The sequence below is a fragment of the Porites lutea genome, chromosome 11, assembly GCF_958299795.1.
Source record: "Porites lutea chromosome 11, jaPorLute2.1, whole genome shotgun sequence".
Classification (NCBI taxonomy): domain Eukaryota; kingdom Metazoa; phylum Cnidaria; class Anthozoa; order Scleractinia; family Poritidae; genus Porites; species Porites lutea.
Genome location: NC_133211.1, coordinates 15,684,387 through 15,696,902, shown reverse-complemented (window position 1 = coordinate 15,696,902; position 12,516 = coordinate 15,684,387). Strand labels below are relative to the sequence as shown.

The 12,516-nt window shown below is 39.0% G+C and overlaps 3 protein-coding genes across 3 annotated transcripts; 2 read left to right on the top strand and 1 right to left on the bottom strand.

Moving 5' to 3' along the window:
* The first annotated feature begins 694 nt into the window (after positions 1–694).
* Positions 695–2,412, top strand: LOC140953091 (uncharacterized). The gene is made up of 3 exons (XM_073402588.1): positions 695–842; positions 1,135–1,358; positions 2,183–2,412. Exons 1-3 carry the CDS (start codon positions 734–736, stop codon positions 2,342–2,344), a joined length of 495 nt encoding a protein of 164 aa, XP_073258689.1. The 5' UTR covers positions 695–733; the 3' UTR covers positions 2,345–2,412.
* A 1,711-nt stretch (positions 2,413–4,123) lies between these two features.
* On the top strand, positions 4,124–6,228 carry LOC140953257 (uncharacterized). Its single transcript, XM_073402756.1, has 3 exons — positions 4,124–4,216; positions 4,977–5,276; positions 6,075–6,228. The coding sequence occupies exons 1-3, from the start codon at positions 4,124–4,126 to the stop codon at positions 6,150–6,152; spliced, it is 471 nt and encodes a 156-aa protein (XP_073258857.1). The 3' UTR covers positions 6,153–6,228.
* A 52-nt stretch (positions 6,229–6,280) lies between these two features.
* LOC140953087 (Golgi-associated plant pathogenesis-related protein 1-like) lies at positions 6,281–10,469 on the bottom strand. The gene is made up of 5 exons (XM_073402584.1): positions 10,311–10,469; positions 9,060–9,297; positions 8,876–8,969; positions 7,767–7,928; positions 6,281–7,014 (listed from the first exon to the last, which is right to left on the bottom strand). Exons 1-4 carry the CDS (start codon positions 10,423–10,425, stop codon positions 7,791–7,793), a joined length of 585 nt encoding a protein of 194 aa, XP_073258685.1. The 5' UTR covers positions 10,426–10,469; the 3' UTR covers positions 6,281–7,014; positions 7,767–7,790.
* Between the last annotated feature and the right edge of the window lie 2,047 nt (positions 10,470–12,516).

The window sequence follows — 12,516 nt, the reverse complement described above, 5'->3', positions numbered from 1 at the left end:
TCATTTCATTCATTTATTTCATTTTATTTCTTGTTGGTGCCAGAGTCTTCGGCTATTAAATCCGGCCGATGTAACAAAACCTTAGTGCATTCAAGAGAGAATGAGCTATCTCATGGTGCATTCCTTTTCAATTCCTGTAAACTATTAAAAAGCAAGATATGTTTCCTGATGTTTCACTTAAGAGAGTTTGCTGCTACAGATATATGTTTCATTTATTTTTATTTGCCTATGTATTGGCTTCTTCTTCTGTTGAATTGTTTTCTCACTTAAGTTTTTTTCTTTTTTGTGCCATAGAGGACATGAATCAAATTGAGTTAGACCCAAGGACGATGACTAAGGAGAGCTTAACACAGTTTAAACAAGTTAGTAAAAATTACATGTGAAAATTGGACTTAAATGGTCTAGTCAATCTTTGTAACGGTAATTACCGCTAATTTTAACAAAAGACGATTCAATTTACAGGATAGGAGAAAACTTTTTACACACAAGCTTTCGATTACCTCGCGGAGTTGCGAATTTTTGCCAGCGTTCCAAAAAATCAGCTTGGATATTCTGTGATAAAAATTTCATGCCCTGGGAAAATGACAGTAGCGACACTGGCCTAGAAACCCCCGCCCCCTATTTACCCCATTGAAAAATCTTACTTACGCCCTTGAAAGACGTTACCTTAGCTTTATTTTAATATCTCCAGCTTGAACTCTTATTTGAAAATTGTCAAAGCCTTTTAAGTGAGATGAGGGACGTGACCGTTCAAGTGGCTGGTAATTTAGGCGCTGAGGCAGCAGCAGTGGCAAAAGCTGCTGAACCTAAGCAGCAATTAGAGCAACAACTGGAATCACTGGGTGAGTTTACTTCACCAGGAGTGATCCTGACTTTACTTGATTACAAGATTATTCAGATAGTAGTAATGATAATTATAATAACACTTTGAAAACGACAAAAAATTTAATAATCTGCTGAATCGAACAAATACATTCCAGCCTTGATATACAAACAACGTGATACTGATTTAAATGTATATTCTTTGAATATGAACTATGAATATTCCAGGGAATACATATTGCCAAAAAATCAACTCTATTCTTGCAGTTTGTGAGTTTCGTTTTGTTAAACGGGATTTATATTAATTTGTAGAGACTCAGTTGAAACAGGAGAAGGAAAGAGGAGCAAGGAAAATACAGGCTGTGCGCTTGACTTGCCAGAATCTTGTACTTCACATGGCGAAAACGGTGAAGGAATACTTCAAAAAAACAATGGAGGACACGCGTCGGGAGCATAAAAAGGAATTGGAGCTAGCGCGTAGAGAGGGAATCCAGGAAGGAATGCGACGCCAAAGACATCTTTTACAAAGGAATATGGTAAAATAATCTTGTTACTCGAAAACTGAACATTGTAAATATCTCAGAGAAGAGGGATGAGACCAGAAGTCAATGGTTGAATAGCATTGCAGTATCCTTCATCCTTTCAACTGATTTAGGTTGTGTGCGCGCGCGCAATTTCAATATGCACGCTTGCTTTATTTACTTATTTAATAGACGTGTAACTGACGTGTGTGTTAGCTCGTTATGTAATGTATTACTTTTACTTTGCGTTGTTTTCCAAACTAATATGCCTTAAGTCAGTAACTGTGTTCAGATTAAGGATGGCTCCCGCTAAAATTTTCTGCATTTGGGTACAGTTTATGGAGCCGAAACCAATTGTGGAATTGCATATATCCCAGGCATCCTGCCGATGAACAGTTACGACAAGCAGATATTTCCCGTAACAACAATTTGCCGTCTGTCCTCTTCGAATTATAATCCACTCCCCTCGAGGCTTACATACCAGGTAGCAGAGGTTTCTTTCCAACACGGTTTTGTAAACAAACTATTTGTAATAAAATACTACACGAATGTCAGCGACGCGAATGACTTCATACTTCCTAAAAACCACGATGAAAAGAAACCTCTGTTTACAAGATAAGTCTTTAAGATCTGAAATTTAAAATCTGTGCGTTTAATTATGCGTTCCAAAGTTTAATACCTCGAGTGAATCAAGAGATGATGAGATGAACGATGAACTGGGGACTAGTTTGGTGTTGCGTGTAACCTCGCGCAATTTTGCGTGTAATGTAACGTCATTCCTTTGATCTGGGTCTCGTATCTATCAAGCTGAAACTAGGACTTGTTTCTTTCTCTTATAGGTGTGCACCAGTTGTAACGTGAATACGTCACGTCTGTTTATGTGCAGTGGATGTTGGTCAGCCTGCTACTGTGGAGAAGAATGCCAGAGAAATCACTGGCCTACACACATGGAAACTTGCCGCGGGTTCATTCCTAGAACTACCGAAGCCCAGAGAGTGTAAAACGTGTACTGTGTGAAAGTGACTCTATAAACGTATGGAAAATGAAATTCAAATAAAAGGATATTGTGGAAATTGTGCCTTTAATTGTTATTTCCGACGGAGTAAAAGTACCAGAGTGTTGCCGGGAAGATCATCGCCGCTGGGAGTTCCTTCTTTAACTGTCTATCACCTCAGCTGCTTCTGTACGCTCTTTATTTTGCAGCAATTCAGTTGTTAAATGCTTAAAAAGCATGACTTTTAGCCCTAGACAACAATTAATACATTTGTCCAGTGAATTAAGCGCTATGAAAGAGGTCAGCATGATCAGAAACTCATGGGTTCTGTTGAAACCGAATGCAGGAAGAAAATAGGTCCCAGAGTGCTTGTTTACGCCCGCCATACCCGTTGTTCTAAAAAGTTTTTTGTTGATTTGTGCGTGAAATCTTTGAGAATTGAACCGTCAAACATTGTTATTATAAAGCAAAAACTATGAACATTACTGAAACCTATGGGCTCAGTTTCCGACCGTGGTACCCTGGGTACTAGAGGTTTTTTCTCGAGTCCGACGAGGAGCTTGGTCGGCCGCAGCGGCCAACAAGCCGAAGACACGAGCGGCGAAGCCGCGAGAAAAACTTTCGGAAACCGGGCATGAAAAGCCTCTGGCACCCAGGGTACGGCCATGGGTGACTCGATGGAGACTGATGAGTGAGTCTATGAAACCTAGAACCCGTTTGAATTTGGTAGGACGATTTCAATTACCCTGATAATCTTGTAAAAACTCTAAGAAAATAGAACCGCCACGTCATCATTTTATACTGGCCTCCGTGGCTCTCCACGACATTTGTAAATAAATAATAAAACTCCTACTACCCCAGTTCAGTTTCATGTTAAACTATATTTCTCATGTATACATTAAGAACAAATAAGATATCAAACTATATGGGATGTGGGATCTTCATGTCCCTTTCTTTGCAGCAACATGACGAAGGGACAATTTAGGCTTTTTAAAATGATCACGCATGTTTAGACGTGCTTGATTGGACTGGGGCGAATTTCAAGATCAACAGTGTGTAACATTATCGCGCTGCTCTTGAAAACTTTAAAATATAAAAGCGACCTTTATTACATTCTTTCCGATGCAGCAAAGGTGACAGATAGCTAAAAACTTGTAATTGAAAAATAAACATTAACTAGGAGAAGAAACGCAGCGCTAGCAAAAGTGCCATTCGTCCACTGTATGTTTCGCAGAACTCGTTCTCTCTAAAGTGCGCGCGAGCTACGCTTTAAATGGAAGTTGGGCCATTGTTGACGTCATAATTGCGAGAAATACCCATTATTTTTCTTTCGAAGATAACTATTTTAAGGTAAGTGCGTCTGACAATTAACTTTCTTTCAGTTTCAACTCGTCATCGTTGATAGATGAAACCGGAGACACCCAGTATTGCGGTTTGGTTTCTGATGCAGTGCTGAAAGCCATTAATCTCTCTTATTAGCCAAGTAAATATATAATTATCTATTTGTTTTTTTGTTTCCATTTTTCATTTTTACATGACAAAAGTTTATCCATGTTACTGAGGTGTATGCATGACTCTTATGATAAACTAAAGGAAACCCTCTTATCGTTAATGTTTATCGAAATCGATTCTAATTACAAATTGGTACAATTGCTATTAAAAAGAGAAGAGTATAAAAGCCATTAAAAAATAAAAATAGTTCATCAAACACAAGGAACTAAAATTATTTCTAAATTATCTTAAGAAATTCATAATTATCAACAAAAAATTTCGTTTTTGCAAGATAATGGAGATGGCACCTACAAGTGTTAATAGTTCAAGAAGTAAAGGGCCCAGTAATCTGCAGTTCAAACAGGATAATAGGCCTGCTATTGAAGAGGTGAGGAGTACTGTACTTCCCGGTGTACTTTGATAGAATACTTTCCCGGGAAGGTGGGTGGGGGTTACTCAACAAAATTTCATACGGGAGGCTACGCCTCTTATCCTATAATTCCGTATACCATTTGTAATAGAAAAGATACCCCTTTCTTGCACCTTTTATTCACAAATGGTACCCCTTTCACATACCCAGTTTAGAACAATGCATCCCTTTTAACTGCTCTGCCCACTCACTACGCCCCGTCTTTTTTAAAAAAATGATTAAATCACTCATCCAGAAAGTTTTCTTTTCTTTTTCTCAGCCAATCAGTCATTATGCTCTTGTTAGCCCCTTTAGGTCCTTTGACAGATCGCAATGACAGATTTCTAAGCCCTTTGATATACTTCAACCAGTGAAATCCCTACTCTTTAAAAACCTGAAGCCTGGAAAAGGCACCCCTTTTGGGTGGAGCCTCCCCTGTATTGGCCATGAGGAGTATACTCCGGGGTTACTTTTTACACAGAAGTAGTGTAGGACATGATCTGAAGGAGTTACTCTCTTTGATAACCTGTATATAGGTGTGAGTGGATATTGTTAACAGTCTGTCAGTCATTTGGAAACAATATTAATTTATACTTAATTGAGGACTTTTATCCCTTTTTGTTTATTTGTTTTGTCTAAGTTTGATTTCCCATAAAAAACTCTCATGTTACGTTTGGGCCAGCGGTGCTTTATTGTACCCGTAATCACTCAATATAAGATTGTTTCGCACTTCAAACAGAAATATTCCCCAGACGAAATCGATGCGGCTTATGCACTTCTTGCGCTAAGCAGTTCAGCTCCAGCGTCTCCACCATGTTATAAGACAGTGACTGTTAAGCCTGGAGCAGATGCGTCAAGTACTGCAACGGATGATAAGCAGCTACCTTGTGTATCACAAACTCCTTACCAGTCCACTCCGCAGATACATTCTTGTCAAGTATCACCGCTTGCTGAACTGAACAGCTTTGTTGCCGTGGCTCTTCCATATGAAGATGAAAAATGCCCTCTCAAAAATGAAATGCACTCGACTTCTCTGCCAGTAAGTTTGCTTTTCGTCTTTACAAAACCAGCGTATACTGTGTTAGAGCTTCAAGAAGTGTCTCAAAGCTAAAGGGAAAAATACGGACTTTCAAGCCGTTTTTCTTATATTCTGACTCCTAACCTTAACGTAAAGGCACAACTTGAGAAATATGTTTTCGTATATTTTGATCAGGAAGGGCTTTAAATAGCTTCTTTTTTATGAAAACAAGAAATAAAGCACTCATGTAGAATACAAACAGCCCAGTGATAACACGAACGATAATGGATAATTTTCAAAAATGCCTCATTCTTTATCTCGAGAACTCCATCTCTGTTTAGCTAGTTGTTGAGTCACATCATAGTGATCGTCATCTCGTACCAGAATGACGCAGGCAATCACATGTAAGCTTCTTTCGATTGTCAAATGATTTTAGTCTTTCGACTTTCTGTGGATTCTTAGGTTAGGCAAAACTAACCTGCATCAGGGGCTAGAAAAGCTAAATGAGAAAAGAATAAACGGTTACAATATTTAAAATAATACAAAAATAAAATGTGATTTGTGGAGAGAAAATAGAAGTCAAACTCTTTTCTCACTCAGGGCAAAATGTTGGGTTGCGGGGGGGGGGGGGGGAGGGAGGTGAAGGGGGGAGGGGGTGAGTGAGCAACTCGCCACCAGCTCCTCCCCTAACCCAACGCTACCCCACGTTGACACCTGCTGCTCTTTGAGGGCAAAATGTTGCCTCAGGGTAGGGTTGGGTGGACAATCCCCATATCCTTGCAGGTTTTACAGCCTATTTTCTCTACTGTTCTATTTCAGGGCGATTTTACTGTCTGGAGGTGTGGAAACCACGGCGTTTGGGCCTGTCAGCAGTGCTTCCATGCAGTCAATCCATAAAGCTTTAAAAATATTTAATAAAAAGTATTTTATGTTCCAAGAATTCACATCAACTGTCCACAAAAGAATTATCTAGGATTCAATTCAGCCCGAAAGAGAGAGGCGTATTTTTAAACAATTAAAATTGTTCAGTTATAAACACGAGAATAAAATTGTCTGTTTCTTAGAGCGGTCATTGTTCAGTTTTTTCTACTGAGGTTGCAAACCAGTACAATTGTTCCCGGTCAACTTAAAGTTTTATTGCTTGGGAGCAACCCGCGCGGGGCTCAGTTGCCGATGGGTCAGATCAGAATTTCAAACTTGATAAAACACTACTTGCAAAGCGGGAAGTTTAATGTCGGCAGTATATCATCCCTTTATCCGTGTGATTATAAGAACTCGTAAACATGAAGAAAAATCAGACTCCACTTTAATGGCAAAAACTGTTGTAAGTTGCCCTCAGGATTACAGCATAAATGGTGTTTACCATCTTTTTGCTGAGCAGCTAACATAACAAGACTTACTAATATTACTTTGCATATGAAATAAAGAATATATATGAATGGCATATATTGGAACCGCGGAATGAAAAAATAAATGTAAAGACGATGATCGCAGTTAAGAGGCATCTTATGTAGCTGCGAAACAAGAAAGCCTGAATAATCCAATAATGCTCAATTGGTTAGATCGCTGTATCAGCATTAGGAGGAGGTCAGGGTTCGAATCCCGGCACCCCGATTTTTTTTCAGCTTTTCTAGTTTCGCAACTGCATTTTAACTTCTTTGCATTTACGGCTTAGAATGCTAATTATAATGGACGATCTTGATATAATTCCTAAAGTAATAAGATAATAATCGTCTTTGAAAGCTCCTTGCTCTAGGTTCTAAGGAAAAAAAAAAGAATGGAAAAAGTTATTTTGTCATCGTTAGTTGTAACGCATCACTCAAAGAGTCGCCAACTTTATAACCTACATGAATCCTCAGATCAGTTGCTTCTATGTTCATTGGTTTTAAAGCATGAAGGGAAATTATCTGATTTACGAAGAGAACCAAATCGAATAGCAATCTGAAGATGACATATTTAAGAAAGGACATTAAAAAAGGTTCAAGCTATTTAGGCAAAATCAGCACTTCCCAAACTATAACTGACTGTAGATGGGGAATAAAACGAATCGCGCATTCGGATAAACTTGAAAAACCGTATACGACCCGCTTTTTTCAAGTTTATCTCATAATGTACGAAGGAGGAACTAAGATTTTTTTCAACAAAAGGCATTTCTTCCTCTTATTTGATTTGCAGTTTAACGCTTATAGTTTCTCTAAACAAAGACTTAGACTTAGTTATAGTACATCCACATAGAGGTTCTTCGTTTACCATTCCTGGTCGAGTTGGAATTTGATAATGTTGATTTTTGAGGAGAGGGGAAAACCGGAGTACCCGGAGAAAACACCTCTCGGAGCAAAGGAGAGAACCAATAACAAACTCGACCCACGTATGCCTTCGACGCTGGGATTTGAACCCGGGCCACATTGGTGGGAGGCAAGCGCTCTCACGACTGCAATACCCTTGTTCTCCAAGACCGAGTAACACTCCCACAATTTATGTAGTTTAGACTATGGCACTATTAATACTCACTAGGAAAACATTATCAGTTTCAGGCTACTCAACGTTGCTTCCAAAATCCCCCAGCATGTTTCCAGGCGGATAATATCGTGCCACGATGTATGTGTTGAAGAAAACGCCATCTTTCTTTGTCGCAATGGCTACACCCACTTTTTTAGTTGCCTTCCAAACTTCCTGCGGATGGAGGAAAAATAAGAGAACAAGCTAGGCGTGATATAATACTTCTGATTTCTTCTGTTTATCGCTGCTCAACCTATCATCACTGACAGTGAACACTTTGGGAAACTTCAATGCAATCGTTTTACTCAAAGCTTGATATGATTTAAGCTGCAAGGTGTTCTTTTTCTTTTCGGGGGAGAGCGTAAACCCGGAGCGTAAGTCAGTGGACAGGCAAAGGAAAGAGAAAAAAGAAACCAAAATAGGCTTGGCTACATAATTCCGATCCCGAAATGTGGCCTAAAATTCTTTCGGAATTTCCCCTAAAAAAGATCTAAAATTCTCCAAAAACTCCCCTAAAAATTCCCAAAAATTCTAAAAAAAAGTTTTTTTTTAATAGCGAGGGCCCTTTTTGGTGAATAACCGCTGATAAGTTGTATAGTGTAGTTGACTATGACGCAAAACCGCTGATTTGTTGTGCTCAGTAGATAATGCTCTAGACACCGCTGAAGCATGTGAGCGTACTGAGCCCTCTCTTGGTTGGTAGGAATACCAAAAAAAACACCTTTTGTCAACGTTTTTGCCTGTGAAATGCTGCCAAAATGTCGGTTGAATGTTCAATTTGCTCTAAAATTTGTCAATTTTTTTTCTAAAATTCCCGAGACTTTCTAAAATTCTTTTTGATGTCTAAAATTCCCCCCAAATTCGGGCGTTATGTAGCTAACTCCCCCTAAACTAAAACGAATTATTTTGAGCAATCTGCTGTTTATGTTCGTACTATTGTAACCGCCATCTTGGATGTTATGACGGAGGAAGATTAGAGAGACTAAAAATAGTAACCCTTAGTTCTCCTCACGGCTCTTTTGGAGTTTCAACATGGCGCTTTCGCGAGAAAAAACATGAGCGCCCGAAGAAAACGCATGCACTGCAGGCTATCAAGGGAATATATGGAAGACATGTCTAACCTGTGTATAGTGACCAATGGCTTTACCATTATTTGCGAATTCTTCAAATGTTTGCGGTGGATGGTCAACTGGGTAGTCTTTCTCTTCTGAAGCCCTATAATTAAGAAGAGAAACGGTAAGCAGCGATCCACGGACAAACTAGGTTTGTTCAAACATCTGGATTTAAGCATAAGTTATCATTTACCATGCTTCTACTGCATCTACGCAAGTGGCGACTTTCGAAGTACTCGCAGACCAGTAGAGATTTTCGCCTTCACCAGTACCTGTCGCGTGCATCATTTTTCCTAGTTTGACGAGATCATTGGCCCATTTCTGCGCATCATTAGCGAGTTTCGTGTCCCAAGATAAGGGTAGGGCATTGTGTTTGGCTCGCAGCTGATTATGCGCTTTTAAACAAGCTTCCATGTCCACGTTGCCGGCGGCTTAAAGTAAAGATTCAAACAGATTGTCAAATTATCAAACGTTCAAAAAATTTTTAAAAATACATTAGCCTTTTGGAAGAACCTGGCTTTCTACTGTCACATTCCTGTTATTTCTATCTTTGTGATAAATAAGGTAGACAACTACCTCGACCCTATGGTTTTTCCCTGTAACCCCCCGAGATCCACTTACAAATTCTCCAAATCGATCTCCAGACATTTCCTTAAAGAATTAGTTGAGAGAATTTTATAGTAGATCAAAGCATTTTCTCTTCAGTGATCATTTTATTAACTCTCATAACCATTTTTCTTGGCAACATGTGGATATTGCTGGGAGAAAATTGATGTTGGTTAAAAAATGGGAGGGAAAAGCCCTGGGCCCTAGGGGCGAGGTTGGGTAGACAAAATGCACAGAAAATGAGCAAAGTGTCATTACAGGTAATGAATTCATAATAACCGTCATGAATATAGAGACGTGTTTAGTGATGACTTAGTGTACTATGATAAAGTTGATGTTTGCTGTAGTTGGTGTAGTTGATGTAGTATGTGTTCATTAGTCCTTTCATTTTAGGGAAAACGGCCGAGGGTTACCTTTTGTTAGATAACTGTGGTACGAACTTTGAGCTGCATACCTTTGTTAGATATGCTGAGATATTTTACGATCACCGTAAATCAGGTTAGTCAGTGGAACCAACCAAACGAGTAAGAAAGAACTAAGGAATAGATTAAACCATAGTTAGTCAATAGAGGAGACTGGTTAGGAAAACCGGCAAACATCAAAGTTGAAAACAATGGTTTTGTAGATTATGTTGGAAGCTACCTGATCGTGCACAATCCTTTAATTTGTTTTTTGTTCACAAATTATGACTGAATAAATTAATGCAAGGTTTCTATTGGTCAATAACTTCAAAATGTTAGGAATGCGATTGAACGTTGTGCACGGTCAGGTTAACAAAAACCTATAACAAAGGGTTTCCCAACCATTTCGCTTTAATTAACTATAATTGAACACTCACTTCTTTTTTCGTCTCTCAGGAAAAAGCGCGGACGTCCAACACGGTTAAAAGAAGGGGCACCGGAACAGATGGTCAAAAAGGCAACAAGAAACAAACCAACTGGAAGGCTTCGCATTGTGTTTTCTCAATACCTGTGAGACGTTGAAACAGAAAAATGATTTTAATGGAAAATACTGTAAAATGAAGTGAAACATACTAATTCTTTGTGGTTTGCTCCACGGCTGGTTAGTTTATCAGTTGACTAAAAGAAGTCAATTTAGTCTTCATCAAGCGATGAACAATGGACAACAGAGAACCACATCGAAGCGTTGCACTAAAATCACTGCCAACGTAGCTGTCTATTAAGAGAAACTATAAATTAACCTATAATTTAACCAAACGTTTTTCCGCTTTTGTTTTTGTTATTCAGTAATTAAAATTCTCTATTCTAAAGATGAAGCCTAATGTACAACCGAAATGCCCCTAGCTTTCTGCTCTTGCTTTCTGTAGGTGTTATCTCGGGACGTTGAAGCAGGAGAGGGAGAAAGCAGAGAAATTGTCATGTTAAATTCTTAAAGAGTCACGGCGGATAAGAAAGGGACTAGGGAGAGAGGAACTTATCCTGCCTGCTCGACGCATGCACCACACCTTTTTCTTGGTACGTAGTTGTACCCCACTGGGCTGCGTTTGGGGTGCGGCTTGGCACTTTTCTTTTCTTCTGATTAATCGAAGGTTTGAAACAAGCCAAGCTATTCTCCTCAAACGTTGCGGTGTGTGTTTTTTTGGCAATGCGTTATTAACAGCAAACTAAACACGTTTTGAGTTTTGTCGTTAGAGAAAATGAATTTAGCCTGCGAAAACAGCCGTTTCACCTCGCTCCTCGCCGCTGGAGACGTACTGAATTTCATCTACTAAAAGCGGCTTAATTAAAGAGGTTTCGTTGGTGTGAATGGGGTTTATATGAGTCTTTCATTTTGACTGTAATTTGTGCAATTACAACAACAACAATCAAACATAAAATATTATTCACTCGCATAGGGGTCTATTTTCATCGGGATCGCTAAATCTATCAACTGCAAAGCGGTATCACAATTGCAACAGGTGCCTGTTGCCAATAGCACTATCGTTAGCCAAGAGCCATTATGGCTCTTGCGTTAGCATTAACAAACCACAAAGTCACTCAGGCGAGATTGCTTAGGGCGAGTTTAATTAATACTTCCAAATACAGAAGCATTTAAGCCTCTGATAAATAGTTTACATTTTCCCCGTTTAATTAGCTGTGGAATTCTTGGATTGTGTAATGGCAACGAAGGAGACCTGCTTCGCTTGACCAAAGAGAACAAATAATTATTCAATAAATTTTTTTGTCAAGTGTCGGCAACTACTAATTAAAACAAGTAATAATAGTTATCAAACAACAACGCGAAAATGTAAAGCCACTAATAGTATGTTGGATAAAAGAATGCACATAAATTAGAATTTAATTTCCCTTGCTGTACCGCACGCAATGGTATTAAGCGATTTTTGAAACATCCCGTTTCCCTTACAAAAATCGGCGTCATAATTGGTCGAGTCACTTTGTCCCCTACGACAGCTCCAACGTTTGTCCAATAACATCGACTTGAAAAAGGAAAAAGAACCAAGCTTTCCCCTCCCATCTCCCCATAAACACTTCTGAAGTTTCCTGAACAACAAACATGCCAACTTTGGCTTCGGCGGCGGGGGTGGGGTTGGGAAGAGGGTTTAGATATGGGGTAGGGACCCAGTTTTTGTTCCCCCAGCAACGCATTCAGTTTTAGGCATAATTTATGCAAAATAATTTTGCGCGGGCAAAACGATTAGGATAAAAAAACCCTGTCTTTTAATAACCGCTTGTTATGTTTATTACACTGAGGTGATTCATAAGTTCTTTTTTCCCTCAAAGCAATTAGCCCGTCTTTCGATTAAAAAAATTAACCCCAAAAATAATTTAGAGGTCAGTACAAAGTGACCCGTATTTCATCATCATCATGATGAAGTTTCAATGAAGCGCATCAGGTTTAAAGCTACAATGGTTTAGCAAATGTATGAAAAAAAAGACATTCAAAAAAAAAAAGAAATGAAAAGCGTTAGATTTAGAACAAAACGCTGACAAGGATTGTTATGGTTGTCTATCAGCTTCGATTCTTCATACTTCGCTTTTCATTTTTCCTCGTGTTTAGGCGGAAATCCAGAGTCTGCACGCCGA